This window comes from Crocodylus siamensis, chromosome 1 (assembly GCF_052110815.1).
Source record: "Crocodylus siamensis isolate JL-2025a chromosome 1, ASM5211081v1, whole genome shotgun sequence".
Lineage (NCBI taxonomy): Eukaryota > Metazoa > Chordata > Crocodylia > Crocodylidae > Crocodylus > Crocodylus siamensis.
This window is the reverse complement of record NC_143395.1, coordinates 56,668,011-56,689,084: the sequence shown is the minus strand read 5'-3', so window position 1 is coordinate 56,689,084 and position 21,074 is coordinate 56,668,011. Positions and strand designations below refer to the sequence as shown.

At 46.3% G+C, this 21,074-nt stretch overlaps 1 protein-coding gene across 2 annotated transcripts in view; it reads left to right on the top strand.

The window, feature by feature from the left end:
- Nucleotides 1-1,869: 1,869 nt before the first annotated feature.
- The window catches only part of B3GAT2 (beta-1,3-glucuronyltransferase 2), a 33,485-nt gene continuing 14,280 nt past the window's right edge, over nt 1,870-21,074 (top strand). Inside the window, exons 1-2 of one of the 2 annotated variants that reach the window (XM_090034701.1) lie at nt 1,870-2,546; nt 17,899-18,043. In XM_090034701.1, coding sequence (XP_089890827.1) covers nt 2,000-2,546; nt 17,899-17,960 — 609 coding nt within the window. In that variant the 5' untranslated portion in view covers nt 1,870-1,999 and the 3' untranslated portion in view covers nt 17,961-18,043. The remainder of the gene's footprint in view (nt 2,547-17,898; nt 18,044-21,074) is intronic. The other variant, XM_090034696.1, reaches the window with a different exon arrangement.

Below are 21,074 nucleotides of genomic sequence, written 5' to 3'. Positions count from 1 at the left end.
GTGTCTGGAAGGTGGCCCAGGCAGGGAGCTGTGTGCGCTGGGTAGGGCCAGGGAGGTTGCAGGCTGGAGTGTGGGGTGGGAGCATAGGGTGGGCTTAGCCCCATGCCAAGCACCAAGGAGCAGCCACAGGTCAGAGGCAGATTGCACTTGCACTGCCCAGGTGAACTCTGCTGCACATGCCCCCTGCCCCTCCCTTACACACCCACCCCCAGCCAGCTCCCAGGACCTAGCACTTCTGCAACCCCCCCCCACCACAACCATACACCCCAGCACACCCACACACCCCCCTCACACATCCACCCAGCTACACACCACACTCCTCCACATACACCCCCATACGCCTTCCCACACACAAAATACAAGAGTAAGACTTTATTTTGAACTATTATGCAATCACCTCTACATACATTACTCAAGCATACACTAATCAGGACAAAAACATTTTCTGAAATAAAATTAAAATGTTATACTAAACATCCAACACCTGCTATATGATTTTTTTAATCTATACTTTGTTAAAATGATTACTTCTAACAGATTTTATGTGTGCAGCCCTTGACTCGATTGGTTTGGCACCGTTCTTCGGGGCGGTCTGACATCCCAATTGGTTGAGGGTGATGGGGCAGGTTGTTACAGGGGTCACAATCCCTTGCCACGTGACAGGGCATGCCTGTGCCCTGTGGCCTAGAGGACAGACCTTGTGGGGCCCCAGGGGCAGGCCATGCACTGTGGGGGTGACCGCAGGGAGGGGCAGCGTTTCCTGTTCAAGGGATGGACCTTCTGTTGTCAAGGACTATGCGATGGGGGCAGGGGATTCTGGGACCAACGTGGCACCAGCAGCAGCCCGGTGAGGTTTGGTGTCAGGCAGGGAGGCCTTGGTATGTCTGGACCATGTGACAGGCTTCTGGTTCCAAGATGGCAAACCCAGCTCCCAAAAGGAGAATTTCTAGGACAAAGGGAGGGACTTCTGGTGGCAAAGGTAAGGTGTTACGGGTAGGACATCAGGTCCCAGCATTGGGGATGCATAAGGGGTGCACACAGGTACATATGCACCCCCTGAGATTGATGGTACACCCTCTGAGACTGGCCACCGCCACTGCTGCTGGTGGCACCTGTGGGCAGTCGCTGCTTGCAACCTCCCTCCCTCGCCACGGACACCGCTGGTGGCGTTTGCGGGTGGTCACCGCTCACCACTGCTTCGCCCTTGCCACTGCCTGCGGGCAGGCACATGTCATTCATGAGTCCCAAGCTGGCAAATGGGGTGGGCGCCTGTCAGGGGGCAGAGCATAGCAGCTTGACAAGGGGTGCAGCTCACTAAACCTGACACGGGCACCCTCCAGCTAAATAATCGACCACCTCTGGGCTGGACTCTTCCCAGTGGGCGCAGATGGCAGAACAAGGAGCAATGGTCCCAATCTGCAGCCAGGCAGGTTTCGGTCAGATACTACGAGAAGCAGGAGGGCAGCGAGGCACTGGAGCCGGCTGCCCGGGGAGGCTGCGGAGCCTGCAGCCGGCGGAGGGGGCGCCCAGGCTGGGAGGGCAGCGCTGGGGACGGCGCTGCTTTGCCCGGGGTGGGCAGAGGCGCTTGAGCCCTCGCTGCGCGGAGTGACACGAGGGCGGACGCTCCGCTCTCTGTGTGGTCCCGGGCGCCGGCCCCGAGGCGAGGCGGCAGCGCGGGCTCCGCGGCGCAGGGCGGAGGCTCGGCGGGCGCGGGGAGGCGGCCGGAGCCCGCTGTGCCCGGGGTAGCCCTGCCCCGCCCCGCCCCGCCCCGGCCCGGGGGGCGCGGCACGTGAGCGGCCGCCCGGGGCCCTCCCCCGCGCGCACGGCGGAGCCGCCCGGCCGGGGCTGGGGCCGGGGCCGGGGCCGGGGCCGGGTGGGCGATGCTCCGCGGGGAGGCGGCGCGGGGCGGGCGCGGCCCTGGGGCGGGCGCGTGGGGCGGGGGATGCGCTGAGCGGCGCCGTCCAGGCGGGGGCAGGCGGCGGCGGGCAGCGCCGGCACCATGAAGTCGCCGCTGCTCGGCCGCTTCGCGCTGCTGCTGCTGCTGCCCTGGGCGCTGCTCGTCGCCGTGGTGCTGGACTCGGAGCGCGGGCGGGCGCGGGCCCCGCGCCTGGCGGCGCCCCGGCGGCCGGCCCCGCTCCCGGCCGCGGCGGCCCCGGCCCCGGCCCCGGCCCCGGCCGCGGCGGCGCTGCCCACCATCTATGCCATCACGCCCACCTACAGCCGGCCGGTGCAGAAAGCCGAGCTGACGCGGCTGGCCAACACGCTCCGGCAGGTGGCGCGGCTGCACTGGGTCGTGGTGGAGGACGCGGCGGGCCGCAGCCCGCTGGTCAGCCGCCTGGTGGCGGGCGCCGGGCTGCCCGTCACCCACCTGCACGTGCCCACGCCCCGGCGCTACAAGCGGCCCGGCCTTGCCCCGCGCCACGGAGCAGCGCAACGCCGGCCTGGCCTGGCTGCGCCAGCGCCACCAGCACCTGCCGCCGCCGCAGCCCGGCGTGCTCTTCTTCGCCGACGACGACAACACCTACAGCCTCGAGCTCTTCCAGGAGGTAGCGCCCGCCGGCCCCGCGCGCGCCTCGCCCCGCCGCTGCCCGCGCCCCTTCCTGCCCCGCGCCTGTGGGGCGCCTTCCCCGGTATGCCTGGGCACGGGGGGCTCCCCCAGGGAAACCCCTGTCCTGAACCGTGAGTGAAGCTTTAGGTAACTCTCCCCCGCCATCTGCTGTCCCCTTGCAGGTGAACCCCCTGTCCTGAATCCTGGATGAAGCTGGTAACTCTCTCTTCCCCCCGACTCTATATCCCCTGGGACCCCCCCCCCGCCATCCTGAATCATGGGTGATGCTTTAAGGATAACTCTCCCAGACTCCCCATCCCCCATGGGGAACCTCCCCGCCAATCCTGAATCCTGCATGATGCTTTATATAACTCTCTATTTCCCCTCATCTCCCTGTAGGGAAAACTGCCATCCTGAATCCTGGGTGATGCTTTAGGTAATTCTTTCCCCTACCCCCCCCCCCCAACCAAACAAACAAACCCTGTCCTGAATCCTGATGCTTTAGGTAACTTGCCCAGACTTTGGGCAGGACCCTGCCTGGAGGTGGGCACTCTCCCTGAAGCCCTTGGCTGTTCAGAGAAAATCGTTTGCATGACAACGAAATCCTTTCAGGAGCGACGGTTGAAAAGGGACTGGGTTTTTGTCTGTATTCCCGGCTGGCTCCAAGGGAGCTGGCAAAGGCATAGGGATGAGGGTCGACAGCCTTCTGTCTGCTTCCCGCTGGCGGGGAGGATGGATGGTTCCTAAGTGCTCATAAAACGGCAGAAGAAAAATCCTGTCCATCTGTGAGAGAGAAAAGAGTCCCCTTGGCAGAAACATGGGGGAGGGAAAGTGAAAAGCAGGTTGCTAGATAGGAAAGGAGCAGGAGTTTAAAAAGGCTGAAATCAGTCTGCTACCCTGGTAAAGGTTTCCCGCCTGTCCTGCCTTTTTGCTCATGCCCTGTATCCCTGCCTGTTTTCTAGTCGCTAGATTAAAACAAGTGTGGCATTAAAAAATGCCAAGCACATAGACCCTGGAGAGAATCATTTTAGAAACGCTGGCGTTTGGATTCATAATGTATCCATTTCCCTCTCTGGTGTATTGGTAGATACAAGTTTCCCATTCAGGAGATTCCTTTTCCAGCATGACATCCAACAATGAAGCTCCTAATATGAGCACTTTAGCTGGCAAAAGCCATAATTCTGTGTTCTGGTTTATTTTGTTAAGATGTCGTGGGTGTGCTCTGATCAGGAACTCCTTATATTTGTCCCTTGGCCAAGGATGGTGCTTGGTTCTCTTGGAAATCAGCACCGGGGTGGACCAAACTGGTCCAAAAAATATGTCCCATACTACCAGTAGCATGAGGCAACTTTTACTTCATCTGGGAACAGAGAAAACAGTGAAGAAAGCAGTGAGTAGAAGTGACAAGCACACCAGCAGCGCATCCCATGAGAAAAGAGAGTCTTGAGTCAGGTTTAATCTCTTATTGTTTCCCACTACTTTGCTTCTGATTTCTTTAGATGATGAAAATAAAAAGGATACAAACTAGCTCTTTAAAGTGTTGGCTCTGAATGCAGAAAAGCAGATGAATGAATCTGCGGGGTTAACCTTGGAAATTACATGAACAACAGGCAATCCATGTTCAATTATTTCTCCTTGCTAAGAGCAATGCCAGCCTCTTCTCACATACAGCTAAGCAATTCTAAGCCTCCTTTTTCAGTGTGGTTCAGTGCCAGGAAAGAAATGTTTGCTTTGAACAGCCCCGCGTTCACAAGCAAATACATTTTCAAATGAAGCTGTTCATGTGAAATGCAGCGGTAGAAGAGATCCATTTCAAGGCGTGGGGAGCGATTTTAAGCTTCAAGTATCTACTGAACCACCCTATTCCTGTTTTTCTTGCAGTGCTGATGGGCTTTGTCTCAGAGACGGGGGCTGCTTGAGCACTGATAATTCCCTCTCTCCTATATTGATCTGGCACGCTCTTAAAGCAACTAAAAAGCCTTTGCAAATGCCACAGGCATTGTGCCTTTCATGTTGGGGGAAGTGGAGGTAACTGGGAAATGGGGGGGTGCCTGTAATCTTGTTTTCAGTCAAGCTGTTGATTGAATTTTTATTTTTCATTGGAAAACCTTCACTGTTATCATGGGTTCTGACTTGACAGTTTTCAAGTAAATCCCCACCTCCCCTTTGGGAATCAGTTGATTTATGAGGGTAAATTGTGTTCCTCCTCTCTAAGCGTGAAGAGACCAGCCTTGGAACATATCACATGTGGCAGAAATCCAGTAGTAATTCCCCTCATGAAAGCGGTTTAATGAGATGTGAGAAGGAATTTGTGCTTAATGCTGCTTCTCAGCTTTTCAGGAACAGTTCTTCTGAACTGTGGTTGCTGAGTCCCTGACTTGAAAATTATTGTAGGACAGGTAGGGAGCAATATAATGTAGGATGGGAGCCAGAAACTCCTGGATTCTAAGCTTGCCGCTGTCACTGGCTACTGGGTGATCACAGCCAATTCACAATTATAATCAGAAAGGTCCAAATTCTCAAAGGTACTTATGTACTTATCACCAACTGAAAGCATTCAGGATCTAGCCAAAGGCGACTATATGAAATTACAGTCTTGCTAAAGAGATCCAGTTTATGTCATAGCTGCTGGTTTTTGTGACGACAGTTTGATAATATCATTCACACCATGCCAATAAAATAAAGGGCCCATCTATATTAGGGATGCAGGCCCCTAGAGGTTGTGTTAATCTATTTAGGAGTGCTATACCCGTGCAGTTTAACTTGGTAAAGATCAATGGTAATGTAACCCTGTTATTGCAGATTTTTTTTCCTAATGACCTGAAAGAAACTGAGCCTCTTTCAGACATCCCCAAGAACATAAACATTATTACTAGTGCAGGTGTCCAAGCCACAAAGAACATGCCTTAATTTTGAGATACCAGGTTGTGTTTGTGGAAGTCAGTCAGATGGTTAGAAAAACTAAATCTCTGCCTATGATATTTACAATCACTGTGGTCACTGGCTAAACTTCCTAACCCTTCTGGCCACAAACCAAATATATTGTTACAGTAGTGGTGCTAACCCTGTTTAGACTGCATGCACCCCTCCATAGCTTCTGTGACTTCAGCAGCACCTCATTTCAAAAACTAATTTATTACAGTGCTTCCTTGCACAGGACTGGGCAGTTGGGAAGGTGGGGATGGAGGGATGGGAGAGGAGGAAGAGGAAAGAGAAGCAACTAAGCAAGGATGAGCAAGTGTGTACCTCCTTGTTCCTCACAACACCCTTCAAAGGCTCTTAGGGCTCTCCAATTGAGAATATATCCTTCAAAACAGTCAGACCTAGAAACTGATCATCTCAGGCATGATCCATTTACCTGCAGGCCAGTAGCATCTCTCCAAAAACAACCTTCATTCTGAAAATGTGTTTAATAAGTTGAACAACAGGTAACATACCTGATAAAAATAATTTTCATGGCAAAGTGAGTGGAAGAACAAACGCCTAAATCACCTTTATCTGATGAAAGTTACTGAAGTTTCTTCATGAATCATCATTCTGTTCTTCTGTTTTTCTTGTAGGCTGTTTTGTCATTTCGAATGGCAACATTTCACTTTTGGTTGTGTGTTTGGCTCATCTTGTGTGAAGACACAAGTTTTTGTAGTACTGTGACTAATGCTGTACACTTGTTTATTTTTAGATGCCCAGACAAAAATCTTAGATATGGCTGACAGTATCTGATCTTGTATTTGTGCCTATATGGAAAGATTATAAAATCAAAAACAATGTAAGCAAGCCATGGGAAATAAGGTGATCAAGTTTGGACTTGGAATTTTGTTTTAATTCTTTGTATCCTTGTTTGCTCACCACTGGGCCAGAGACTGATTTACTCTATCTTTCATATATTTGAAATAACAGGCCACAGGCCACCACCAGATCAGACTTTTTCCTTCTGGCTCAGTGGTTCTCAACCTTTTTTGTATCAGGACCCATTTTTAAACATCAATGGTCAGTCCCAACCCAGTGCCCCTCACTCCCCACCTGCTGCCCCCGGGCCTCAGCACCCCAGTGTGTGGGGCTGGGGGGGAGTGTGGCAGGGGGGCCCCCAAACAGCCCCTCGCAGGCTGGAACTCTATCAGCCTGCAAGGAAAAAGCCATGGTTTCCCACAGTTTTCTCCTTTAAAGGAGAATCCGTTTTTTAAAGTTTGTTTGTAACCCTTAAAAATCTAACAATTCTTTGCATGCATGCTAGTGACCACACAAGTGTTCCGGTAGCTGTGCAAAAATAGTCTTTGTTGCTTTCCAGAAAGTCTCGCTCATCAACAACTGGCTTCTTCCTTCTGTGTCCAAGTCAAGGCATCTTGTGTGTTATTGTTCTTTTACCCTTCAAGTATGGACCTACCTGCACCAAGCAGTTCCCTTCCTGAATTCTTACACAAATAAATCGTATATACAGCACTGCTAGCCCCAGATATACTATTAGCAGCCCTGCTTGTTAGGGATTCTGTGCCTAATCTATTGTCCATGGAAGATGACAGAAGCCTTTCCATGGATTTGAAATGAATGCTGGATTCAGGCATATGTGAGAAATGACATTTGAAGTTTTAGTGATGTAATTCATCGGAAGTGTGCTAGGAAAATCTTCTAAAAACAGAGTTTAAAGTTCTTCTGTCTCTGAAACCACTTCTCTGGTTTGTTTCCATTTTACTAGGACTATTTTATCCTGAAATGAGACTTTTAAGACTAGATGGGATTAATTCTGTTGCTGTTAGGAGTTGAAACTGTGCTTACATTTCAGTTTACCCATCTGTAAAATGGGAATAGTAACATTGATCTGCTTTGTAAAGCACATTGAGATCTATCAATGAAAGGCACTTTGCACTGCAGGAGATGGGTATTATTATTGGGAAGTGCTTCAGCTGTTCCTGTGGAGGGACCACTTCTTCCTTTAAATATGTAATATAATCTGTTAAATGGATTTGGATTATTTTAATAGTAGTGAAAAATGGAATCCTAAATTATTGTTTATGGATAAAACGATAGCCAAGGGGATTTAAAAATCATTTATAGACTCTATCAATAGTTTCTAACATATGGATTTAAAACTTTCTTAATGCCTTTCATAGTTGATTGGAAAAACAGATTTTTGCTAAGGCCTGTAGTTTTGAGCAACAGTATTCAGCAGCTTAGACAGAATTAAATATTAGCCATCTGGCACTGATATTTTCCTTCATATTAAAAATCCTTAAACAATAAAAGCAATTTAAATATAAATTAGTAGTGTGTTAAATACCTTCTAATGTGTAAATTACTCTGATACACTTGAAGCTTTTTTAATGCTTACTGATGTTAGAGTTTGATATGTGGTATCTTTTCTAAATAGCTTGGGATAAAAAAGATTGGTAGAAAAAGCTAAAGTAGATTGAAAAGGACAAAACATAGACATCAGAGGAAAAAAAAAAGTAATTTGCTGCAAATATTTAAGGATTAGGGGTCCAGGCTTAAAAGGTGGTTCTAGCATTTTAGGACAGGAACCTTTTTCATCAGGGTGGTACTGAGGTCAGTATGATGGCTGAGTGCTCATTGATGTCTGCAAGCATGGCTTAAGGGGCACTTAGCATCTTTCAGGATCAATACCTAGCAGAACAAAAGAAAGAGTGGGGAGGGAGAGAGAGAGAGTAACTGTAACCTGGAGAGTGGAAGAATAAACTTTGGTAGTAAGATATCTGCAGGGCTATAAAATCTGTAAATTCAAGGAGGTATGGTCTTTCTGCACATTTTGCTGTATTCATGCTCAAAGCCCAAGGTGCTGTTAACAAACATTCCCAGTTCTAATTGTAAAACTAGCTCTGGTATTGGAATGCTTTGCTGAATCCAGAGAAAGACTGAAACAATATGTGTGGTAAACTTATTTTGGTTAATTCAAGATATTTTTCTACACTGGAAATATACTGATTTTAACTAAATCATTTAGGATAGTGGTTCCTAACCTTTTAGATTCAGGGGACCCCCTCCATAATTTTTGTGAATTGAGTGGCACCCCATTTTTAACCCCATAAGTTAAAAAAAAAAGTTATTTATTACTGTGCTTACCCTCCTTTCAGAGGGGCCAAACATGGAGGCCCAGGAACAGTTAGGCAGAGACTAAGCCTAAACCTGAGCCTCTGCTTATCTTCTTACACCTAGTTTGTCTTCTCATGCCTTATGGCATCCTTCAAAGGATCTTGTGACACCCCTGGGTTCCCCGGTGCCCTGGTTAAAAATATAGATTTAAATCAGTACAGCGCCATTCTGTGGACATTAATTTCAGAGTACACTGACATAGGTTAAGTCAGCAAAGGGTGGACATAAGCTGTATCAACATGGTTATTTCATTTAAAAAATGCATCATGTCCACCCAAAAGGGCATTACATGATTTAGCCTTACATCATCCCTGTGTGTAAAGTAAAGTGGTAGATTAGCCTCATTTTACATTTGAGGAAATCAAAATACAAAGTTATCCTTGGCTGATTACTGTCTTCACTCACAGTTCTGCATTTGTCTTGACTTGCACTGAAGTTGCATGAGTATTATGGAAGTCAGAATTTGTTCTTAAATGATTTGCCTGTGGTCATATAAGAATCCTGTGTCAGTTGATAGTCAAGAGACCTGGTTAAGGTCCAGGCTTTAACACACTTGCCTTTGTAAGTGTTAAAGTGATAAGTCTGGAAGTGAAGGAGCTTGAGATACAATCTTCAGTAAAATAAACAGGGGCTGTGTGTAAGTCTGCTAGAGTTCTACTGGGCTTGAGTGACAAGCCCAGGCAATAATCTATAGACAGCCACTGCAGATTGCAAATTACGTAGGGGCTGAGGCAGTGAGGAGAAAAAACATATACTATACAAAGAAGCAGAATTTACTGGTGACTTTGAATCCCAAGCAGGGAGGCAGTGATAGCTGGCTGTGAAAACACTGGGAAGATTGTTATAGTCTGGAAGCATTTTCATGCTAGGAAGTGTGACCGGATTCCCTGCTCTTTTGTCTTTAGCTTTCATTCCACTGGGGGGTTTTCTGTTTTGCTACTGATTTGATACCGTCTCTATCTCAGTTGGCTCTTCTTCAGTGACTAATGAGGTCCTATTTTTGGCAATATTTGGTGGCTTTTAAAATCATTGCTATTGTTGTCTCTCTGTTTCTGCTTTTACATTCTTACCTGTTGGTTTCCAGGGTTTCTTCCTTCTGTCATTGTCCTCTCATTCTGCATTTCTCCCTTACTGGTTCTCACCTCTTCATGTCCATGCTCTCTCTCCGTGCCATATTCACCCTTCCTTTTATTTTTAGCCTTTGTTACCCTCCCATTTTCTTAAGTTGTCTTATTTCCTCTTTCTTCTTTTCATATTTTACTATTCATTACCTTTATTTTCTGTGCTGGTCACCATTACAATAATTTTATATGGCATAACTATAATGGCTATGAGGCATAGAAAGGTTTCCTACCCCTAGTGAATGGAGCAATGACAGCGAAATCCCTGGTCTGATCACAGCTCTGCCAAAAGAACAAGGCTGCTGCCTGCAGTGCTTAGCTAATGTTATTTGGAGAGGTGGTGTAACTGCACTGACAGAAAAAAAAACCCTTCTTCAGGCATTTGCTGCATCTCCACTATGGGGCTCTGTTGCTATATCTATGCCAGCAAAGCTATAGGAGCAGCAGCTAACTCCTACTTTGTCCCTTCTGAGAAGGGCGATAGATAATATGTATAAGTGACTATTGTGGCTTAGCATTTTGATTATTATAAATATAGTAGAGCAGGAGTGCAGGACTCATGGTAGATTTTATGAGGTTTTGTGGGTAATTACCTTTTGACTTCGCAACAGCAAAGATACTTTACATTTCAATATTTTGTGGCTAATCTTTCATGTGTCCCCACAATAGATAAAGTCAAGAAGAATAGATAGCATAATCAAATACCACATAGAAACTAACCAATGAAATTCAAAATCCCTATGATTTTTCCTTTGTATAGTACTCACAGTTCCTATGAATTTTCCTTTCCCTGGTACATGAACATAATTTACTACATAAATTGTGAGAGCCCCTCACTTTACATCATTCTTTGCAAATGTAACAGTAAGATGATGATGAAATGAGAATACTTCATGAGTGAAATTTAAGAGCTTGGTAAATATTTGGATACTTTTACTTTTTTAGGAATATGGATAGCTGTACACGCTTTAATACGGGGAGGGCAAAATACAGCTTGCGGGCTACATCTGGCCTGCCAGGCACTTTCATCCAGCCCATGGGGCCCCCCAGTGAATTGTGCCCTGCCTGGCCCTTCCACCCAAGAGGGTGGGAGCAAGGTGCCTACATCCTCGCTCCCACCCTCATGGGTGGAATGACTGGGCCCCACTAGCACTGGCTGGGGCTGTTCTGCAGGCTTCCCCGGTGTCTAGCTTCCTCAGGCAATAGGTAGGGAAGCGGAGGGGTGGGCGTGGGGGTAGGGCTGCAGCTGGGTGGGAGAACGGAGCATGGGGCTGGGGCTGGCAGCAGTGCAGAGCTGTGCCCAGGGGCTGGGGGCAGTGCAGAGCTTGGCTGGGCAGGTTGTGGATGTGGGGACCCCTCCCATACTCCTTCCACTGCACATAGCCCTGGCAGGCAGCAGCAGCAGGCAGGGTACTTGTGCTCAACACTGGTGCCTGGCTCTGGCCAGTGCTGCTCATTGCCACAAGGAATGCAGCTCCGGTCAGGCCTCTGTATCATGGGTGCTCCCTGCACTTGGATGACATGGGAAGGAAGCCGGCTGGGGCTGGGAAGGCAGCTGCTCCAGCACCTGGGGCTCCCTCCCATCCCTGGTGCTTTTCTCCAGAGCCTGGGAATTCCCTTCTGTGCCACTTGAGTGTGGGGAACACCCCCGATAGAGACAGCCTGGAGCGGCTTTGCTCCTTGTGGCAATGTGCAGTGCTGGTCAGAGCCAGGCACCAGCACCCCTACCTGCTGGTGCGCCATGGGGGGAGTGTGGGGAGGGGGTCTCCACACCACCCACCCCCTCTCACCCCCCACACCACCCCTTGCTTGCCTTGACTGCAGAAGACAACAATGTGTTCCAGAGCTACACACCCACACCCCACAAATGCCACACAACCCCCTAACATACCCTATGCCCCACACACAGCTGCACCCCTGCACAAATTCCCCCCACACCCTTCCACATCCCACCATACACACCCTCATCCCCCCACCATACACGCACCTACCCCCCACCATACACCCCCCATCATAAACACCCCTCACTCACCCCCACACCCGCCATATACACACACATCCTACCACCCCCCCACACCCCATATGCATACCCAACCACACCCTGCTACACAATATAAAAGACTTAAGAAATTATTTTCAAGCTATTATGCAATCACCTCTACATAAAATACACAAACACAAATCATGACATAAATATTTTTTTGTAGGTGTTTGACTTTTAGTGTATGATTTGTTTTTTTCTGGTTCTAAGATGGCAACTCCACCCTCCCAAAAGGAGTATTTCCAGGGGGCAAGGGGACGGGCTTCTGGTGGCAAAGGTCAGGAGTTAAGGGGTAGGTGGGACTTCCACTCCCAAGATGGCAACCGGGGGTAGGACAACTGTCAGGGGGCGGAGGTACCCATTCAGCCCTCAACAGCTCAATAAATCTTGTTAAGCGGCGCTCCACCCAAAATAGTTATCTGCCCCTGCTTTAATATCTACACAGAGAGAGGTAGATCTGTGCACATCTGTCCTGCTGTTTCTCTACAGAGGTTGACAAGGGTCCTAAAAACATAAGAACTAGCACGTACTGATTTATCCAAATCTACCTTTTTGAGGCTGGTGGGGTTATTCCAGATTTACACTGGCTGAGGACTGTTCTTTAGAAAGAAATTGGCATCTGGTGTGATTTTAAATCTGTCTAGTTAGAACACTTATATTCCACTACAAAAGAGAAGACTGGAAAGGACTATGTGGGTCTCTGAGCTTGCAGGCAACTCAGAGACCCACATAAATATGGGGTAAATATATATAAAAATGGGTAAAAATATTCAAATCGAAAGGATCCACAAGAACATTCATTCTGGATCTTTTCATACAGGAATAGCCATAAAGTTCCTCTGGCACTCTATGGGACATCAGAACTATAACATGTTATAGGAAGAGGGCAAGGGAGACCAGCGGCATCCCTTATGCCTTGGATTTGTGGAAAAGCAGGAAATTTGTTGGGTAAAACACAGCGAGATGATCCTAGATTTGGTTAGTCTAGGACAGGGGTTTTCAACCTTTTTTGGTTGTGTACCCCTGGCAGCTGGTCAAGAAGCAGGGAGTACCGCAGCCGGTTGACGAGTGAAGGAGGGAGGGGTCCCCTGGCGGCCGATTCAGCCAGGGGGGTCCCCTCTGCAGCTGATCGGTGGGGGGCGGGGGCGGGCCCCTACACACTGGTGGCAAAACCAGAAGCACCAGCAGCAAAACTGGAAGTGGTGGTGAAACCAGAAGTGTCCCTGCTTCTCTGCTCTGCTGCCGTTTACCTCCTGGGGGCTTCCCTGGTTGACAACCGCATGTCTAGGATCACTAGAGTTGCACTAGTTTAATTTAAGGTATGATTTTAAATTGACTTAGTGTGGACATTACTTCAGTTTGACTTATGTCAATTAGTAGTAGAGGGAGATCAAACCAAAATAAGCTTCTCTTTCCCTGAAAGAGGATTGACTTGCAGTTGTTCAAGAAAGCTAGATTTAGTAAACTCATGCACATTTGCATGGATACAAGGCCTCAAATAAAGAGCAACTAAAAATTTAGGGTTGGGAGGGAGTTTTGGTTTGTTGTCTTTCCTTGCTGATTTTTCTTTCCTTATCTTTCTCAGGGAGATGGTGCAAGCATAAGATATCCCCTTCCCATTCTCAACACTCGACTTAAGGGAAGCCTGTTGCATGTTTGGGGACCAATTCCACACATGTCTATTATCCTGAGTATCACATGCACAAGAATGGCAGGAGTAAGGAGATGGAACAAGCTTTTTGCAAGTGGGTGAAGACTGAGTCTAGGGCTTACGTATTTTTACAGAAAGCTCAGCAAATGGTCATGTTGCTGAAGTCAGAGCTGCCAAACTTTTTGTGTTTTTACAGTCAAGAAATAGTCCAAAGTGAAGTCTATGCTGTAAATATTTAAAAGAAGCAAGCAATTGATGTTGCTATTCTACATTTCCACGAACAGTGAGTGAGACACCAGAAAAGACACAACTTAAACACACTGGGGCCTGTGCACACACACGGGCCTGAGGGAGTGTGGTTTTCCTTGGATCTGTTGAGTCTACTTAAAATACTAGACTTTGGCAGTGGCAATGTCCTACAGTGATAGGGCATTGACCTTGTCCCTGTACCTTGCTTGTGACAAGCTAAAGTGGTTTTGATGTTTTTGGATGTTGTGCCTAGTAGTTGCATAAGGGGATTCTTTTTGTGGTTTTGTCTGGAATAAGCTAGACAAGGAATGTCAAACATAAAGGCCATGGGCCAAATCCAGCCCATGAAGCTACTCCATCCAGGCTAGGCTACCAGCAGGCAAATGGAAGTTGAGAGGTGGTGGCATGGCCATGGGGAGAATGGCCTGCTGTAGAATCCAGGGCCCTTGGCTCTGGTGAACAGAGCTTCAGTTGCCCTCTGCTTTGTGTGTCACTTCAGCCCTACCTTCTCAGCTGTTGGCCTCACCCCCACCATGTGGTCTGGTATAGGGCATGCAGTGTCAGCTCTGGCTCCAGCATAGGGCACACAGTGTTGGTGGCAGACCCAGTTCTAGCATGGGGCTGCTGCCACCACCACATGTCCGGAGCTGGAGCTGCTGCTACATGCTCTGTGCTAGAACTGGAGCTCGTGTCGCTGCTGTGTGCCTAGATCTGGCCCACAAGGATCCTGGGGCACAAGATGAGTTTTGAACTCCACTTGGACAGCCCTGGACAATTTTGGGCAGCCCTGGACTATGTGGACATTTGTATATGATGATTTAGATAGGAACAGTCCTTCCTTTAGCAGGGGGTTGGAGTAGGTGATTTTCTAAGGTCCCTTCTAACTCTAGTTTTCTGTGAATATGTGGAATTGGGATGCTTTGCTAAAAATAGGGTAGATGAATTTAAACATGTCCTACTATGAATTTAAAAAAATAGAATTATGTCTTCATAGAATCATAGGAAAGTAGGGCAGGAAGGGACCTCCATAGGTCTATCCATCGATCTAATCCTATCCCCTGCCTGAGGCAGGATCACCCCTATCCAAACCACCCTATACAAACCCATTGTCTAACCTCTTAATTAAAACTACACAATCAACTCTGACACAACCACAAGGCGGAATACTGCAACCTGCCACAGGTAAAGCAAGGGGACCACGGCAGCCAACATCCTGCTGCTGCAAAGGTGGTTAATATAAGCTCAAGAGATCCCAGGTAACTTTCTCAAGAAGCTTTATGTGCCAGCATCTAAATTTTTAATAAACATGTTGAACATCACTGGGCTTTTACAGCCTTTTAAAGAAAGCATGAAAGATAGGGTGCTATCACCTCTTCCTCTCCCTCTCTCTCTCCCTCTCCCTCTTTCTTTTTAATCTGCTAGTGTTTTTACCTTAAAAATGTAAGGGAGGTCAGGCTGGACTTGCTTGTTTTTGAAGGAGGACCTCTTGGGAGCTTAGCAAAGGTGTATTGTGGGCTCTTTTTACCTTGATAGAAACAGTAGAAGTGTTGCATCTTTAACAAATGCTTCTTTTCTCTAAAATGTCCACAGGTATTGGAGTTATATTAGAAACCTGCTCCTGATTCTTCCTGCTCCTGATTCTTCCCCCTTCCCTCCTTAAGGTTTACATATCTGGAAAATGAGTACTTGTAAACAGAGGGGATAACCTTGTCCATACTCTCAGAGTGATCCAGTTTTGCAAATAATTATGTTTAAACCAGTGAAACCTAGATATGCTTAAACAAATATAATCTTTGCCTAAATTAGAGTTCATTTAAGTGCACTTAGAGCAAGGGGGTTGCATCAGTTATCAAGAGTGGATTACATAGAAAAGTTCATCAACTTGTCTGAATCAATTTAAAAAATCAATGTCTTAAACCATTGGTGCTAGTCCAACTTCTGGCCCATGGGGCAGATCCAGCCGATAGAACGATAGCTTCTGGCCCATAGGGCTCTCCAGGGGTCTGAAAATTTGGTGGCAAGGGAGTGGAGCAGTCTTACGGCAGTATGGGAGCAGCACTTATTTCTGGGGCCAAAGTTCTGAGCCTGGGATTCAGCCTGTGGACTGGACCTGTGCTGCTCATCTGGCCTGCAGGACCAAAAGATTTTGCATCTCTGTCTTAGTTTCTTGCGTGATAATGTCTGTAGTCTTCCAGTTCTTAGAGGTGTTTATAGGGTCAACCAAACCTAAGTTTTAGGGTGCAATAAAGCTCAATTTCGATCAATGGGTAAACCTCCATACCTGAAGCACCCCCCTATCCTGTTTCTTTATTTTTTATGGATATCTTTTGATCATTCTTTAAAGATAATAAAAAAGGAGATGCAAGACCAATTCTGTTATTTGTTGCAGACCACTTTTAACATACCTAAACTACATTTTTGTATGTGTGACTGTGTGTGTTCGTGTGTGTATGCACATGTGTGCATGCTTCTAATCATAATTAGGTTTTCTTGTCCTCTTAGAATATATTCAATACTGACAAGTGCAGGGTACTGCACCTAGGGAGGAAGAACCAGCAGCATACCTACAGGCTGGAGAACTCCCTTCTTGTCAGCACAGAGACAGAAAAGGATCTTAGAGTCATTATAGACTCCAAGATGAACATGGGCTGCCAATGTGGGGACGCAGTCAGGAAGGCTAAACCGCACCTTATCATGCATCCACAGGTGCATCACGAGCAGGTCCAAGGAGGTGATCCTCCCCCTCTGAGGCACTGGTCAGGCCACAGTTGGAGTAGTGTGTGCAGTTCTGGGTGCTGCGCTTCAGGAGGGATGTGGACAGCATGGAGAGGGTCCAGAGGAGGCCACTCGCATGATCGGGGGCAGCAGGACAGGCCCTACGAGGACAGGCTACGGCACCTGAACCTGTCCAGCCTCCACAAGAGAAGGCTGAGAGGGGATCTGGTGGCCGTCTATAAACTGGCCAAGGGAGACCAGCAGGCAATGGGAGAGTCTCTGTTCCTCCGAGCACTACTGGAAATAACAAGGAATAGTGGCCATAAGTTGACAGAGAATAGATTCAGGCTAGATATCAGGAGGCGCTACTTCACAGTCAGAGCAGCTAGGATCTGGAACCAACTTCCAAGGAAAGTGGTGCTCACTTCTACCCTGGGGGTCTTCAAAAGGAGGCTAGATAGACACCTAGCTGGGGTCCTTTGACCCCAGTACTCTTTCCTGCCCATGGCAGGGGGTCGGACTTGACGATCTGCTCAGGTCCCTTCTGACCCTACCAACTATGAAACTATATTAGCTTCAAAATTGAATGTGTTCTTATACAGACTTCAACCAAAATTGTATTTGTGCCTTCATAAATATAGACAGCAGACTGAAATATAAACATTTTATTTCATCCTGATTCAAGTTTTGTCACTTCAATGTAAATATATAAAAAAATTCCACAAGAAATAAACCTATTGAAAAACTTAAACATTTTTGAGGGGACAATTTACCACAGACAATTCAGGGGGTTTTTTTTGGAGGGGAGGGCGAGGGCGAGGGCGAGGGGTTAGTTGTGTTTTTTAAATAAGGAAGAGAGGCTGCTTACAGACATGAAAAAAATGGTGCTTTACATTCAGCGTGGTATACTTCTGTGCCAAGTGCAGCACATGCACAAGAGAGGCATTGTGTTAGTCTGACCTGGCTTGCCCAATGTCTGTATAGATCACGCACTTCAACAGGCTTTTTTGGCACTTTTATCTCATAGCTGATTGAATCAGCTTAAGAGGAAAGTGCCAAAAAGCGCCCCCCCCCAAGCACCCAATCTGTATAGACACTGGGAAGCTGCGTCAAACTAATGCTACTCGTCTTCTGTTAAAGTGTGGGGTTTTTTCGTGTCTGTCAGCCCCCTTAGCATATGAGGTTTTTGGAGGCTTACAACTTCATTTTATTAAAACAACCTTGTTTATCCAGGGTTAGTTTCTGTGTAACTGAGGTGCCTACTGGTTAGAGAATTGCAGTTGTAGTTGAGAGCAAGAAAACATACATGTGTCTTTAAAATATCTCGAGAGTTGAAATATAGAAAGCAAAGAGCCTGTTATAAATAGCTGCTTGTGACTAGAAATGCGTGGGCTGCTTCTACACACCCTTACAAAAACTAGCACAACTTGCTAAGAAACAGAAAGTTAAATAACCCTGTGTCTCCTTGCAGATGCGTACAACCCGCAAAGTATCCGTGTGGCCTGTGGGACTGGTGGGAGGACGACGATATGAGCGCCCTATAGTGGAAAATGGCAGAGTTGTTGGCTGGTACACAGGTTGGCGACCTGACAGGCCCTTTGCCATTGACATGGCAGGTAAGGACTGATAAAATGCTTCTGCATGATGCACAAATATGTTATGCATATATCCTATGTCCTATTTGCAGTTTTGAACAGGGCAGTCAGTTGCTTACACTTAAACCTTAAGATATGTACAACATTGAAAGTTTTAAAACTTCCTATTGGAGTTCTTGATTACATAGGTAGGAATCTTGTAAAACAGAAGACCTTTTGAAAAGGCAGTCTTTGCATATTGCTTTTACTTTTAAATATCCCACAAGTCCTAGGCTGCACATGTTGTCAAACAGTTATTTGCAAATATCCCAAAATAACTTCAGTTTGTTTAGTTTTATGTGGTAATTTAGCATTTAGTTTAGATTTAATGCTTCTCTGCAAATGAGTTAATTTTTGTAGGAACCTGTCTTCCATGGGGTGTTCCACACAGTGTAAGTGTATACCCTTGTTGTAAAATGCTACTATATCATTAAATAATTCATTTTCTCTTGCTTATGTGAAATGACAAGGATAGCTGTAGATGGATATAGTTTGAAACCTAAACTGGGTTTAGGGGAAATCACTGACAGTTTCAGCCTAGTAGATGAAGGCAGAAAAGCTTCAAAATTGATCTCGTCAATCTTCAGTTGTGAAGTTAGCACACCATATAGTTCTGTCTAGCTGTCAATCCATGCTTGGCCAATCTTTTGTCTATACTGGGTGTGTCTACAAATTTAAATAATCTGGGAGCAGTTTATTCTAGAGTAAAGTACTCTAGACTAAACTCTTCTGGGCATGCATCTACATGTGCAGGGATGCAGGAGCAGATTTGCTGCTCCTAGCAACAGTGCTGCTGCTCCTTGTGGCCCTGCACCAGGCCTCTGCAGCCCAGGGGCTGGCAGGGAATATGTGGGCCAGGAGACAGCTGTCTCCTGGCGGGGGCTGGGACATTGCTCTCTGCCCCCAGAAGCTGCGTGATTATCTCCCAGCCCAGGCCCCACAGATTCTTACTTTCACCCTGAACCTTGCAGTCTTAGGGCTCAGGCTAAGAGATAAGGATCTCCCATCCCCAGCCCCATGATCACAGAGTTGGGGTTGGAAGCTCCCTGCTCCCCACATCTTCCCTTTTTCTCTGCCAAAAATAAATCAGTAGTCACTAGAAGACAGTAGGGGATTAATTTACAATACTTTTAATGCAGGGACATTGTCCCCACCCAGGCTCTGGTGGTAGAGCCTGCCCTAGCAGCAAGCAGCTGCTGGGGGTAGGGAACAATCTCCTGTCCCGTGCTTTTTGGCTGACTGGGACCACATTTGCTTCCGGTCAGGTGTCTACATGTGCATTACTGTGCAGTATATAATATAAAGTAAATTTGCTACTTGTATTTACAGGTGGCAAATATACTCAAGATTAGAGCAAATTACTGTGCAGTAAGTGTCTGCACATGTAGACCATGATGCTTACCATGAAGTAATTAACTCTAATCTCAAGTAAAGCATCTCACATAGACTTACAATGACTGATTGAATCTCCAATGCATAAAATTCTAACGCTGGAGGTAGCAGCAGCTGGTCTCCTAGCATAGGATAATCATTGTACTTATGTTGTATTTATTTCTTTTGCATATTTTTGTCAATATCCTCTTTTTTGTGGGAAGGTTACAAAGGAAAAAAGTGATAAAATATTATCTCACACTTTTATTTTGTGGGGTTCTGAGCGAGTATATTCTTTTCATAAGAACATTTGCAATAAAATATTTCAGGCTTATAGTTTGTAATATTTGGTGGAGAATATGAACGTTCAATGGTTATACATGGTAAAAGGAAACTAATGCTGGTTAGTGACACCATGGAGACGGTGATGTTTTTAAACAGTAAGTGATCATCAGAAAGTGATGTTTTAATGCTAAATCTAATGTGTAGGATCCTTTACAGTTAAGGCTATTAATTGGCATTAAAATGTCTGCAGTAAAACAATTTATGTTGAGTATGGTGGTAAATGCATGACTCTGTGTGAGAGCTGAGATTAGGGAGAGGCCTGGAATTCTCAGTCTATAAGTCGGTGCAGTCTGATTGTCAAAGTGATCTTGGGAAGCGCTGCAGCTGCATATGCTGAGTAATCATGCCCGTAGATTTATAGAGATGTATTGGTGTTATATTGTGGAGGTGGTGGCTCCTGGGCATTCAAAGGATGAGAGTATGATGTATAATTTATTAGCTACAGGCAAAGACAGTTATACAACATTAGCCCAGGGAATCTTGCCCTTAGGTGAAGAAACACATGAAGAGTTGATGAGTTACCTTAGCTTATACTTTGCAGTCATTGCCTGGCATATAAGGGGACAATTTGGTATTGCTACCAGTGAGATGCATGCTTACATTCTTGGAAGAAAAAGACATAGAATCAAAGGTATAGAAGTTGAGAGAAGATGAAATGTTGCTAATTCTTTTAAAATACAGTGCACACGTAGCTTTCTTTGAGCAAATTCATTTACATACATCACATATTTATCTGAGGGCCAAATAAAACCTTATTCATAATCATTATTCTGCTAAAGAAGCAGGTAGACTTTATGCCTTGACTGGTAAATGTTCAGGTCAGGTTTGCTTCATCATTTTGTCAGGGAAACAAGATTGAAGAGGATAGACAGTAATAGTTGAGTGTCGAGACAAAATTGAGTAGATATTTGCAATGAGCAGTGGACATAGCAAGTATTTTGACCAGTATTAATGATCAGTTTCTCAGTGTTGTCACATCTTCCCTTTTTCTCAGCCAAAAATATATCTGTAGTCACTAAAAGAAAACAGGGGATTAATGTACAATACTTTTAATGCATATTGTAGTATACTGCTGGAATTCCCTATTGTATTGGCACTATACTTGGTCCAAGTGTCCTACCTTGGGCTGTGTATTTTTGGAAATGGTTGAAGATAGTATTAATTTTTCTTCTGAAAACAGACAGTTCCTCAGATGCTGCATTTGAACACCATCTGGGCAGCATTTTTCATTTACTTTATTTCAGTTTACCTGAAGCTTGAGTGATTTTTAAATGGATACATTCTGTACTTCAGGATC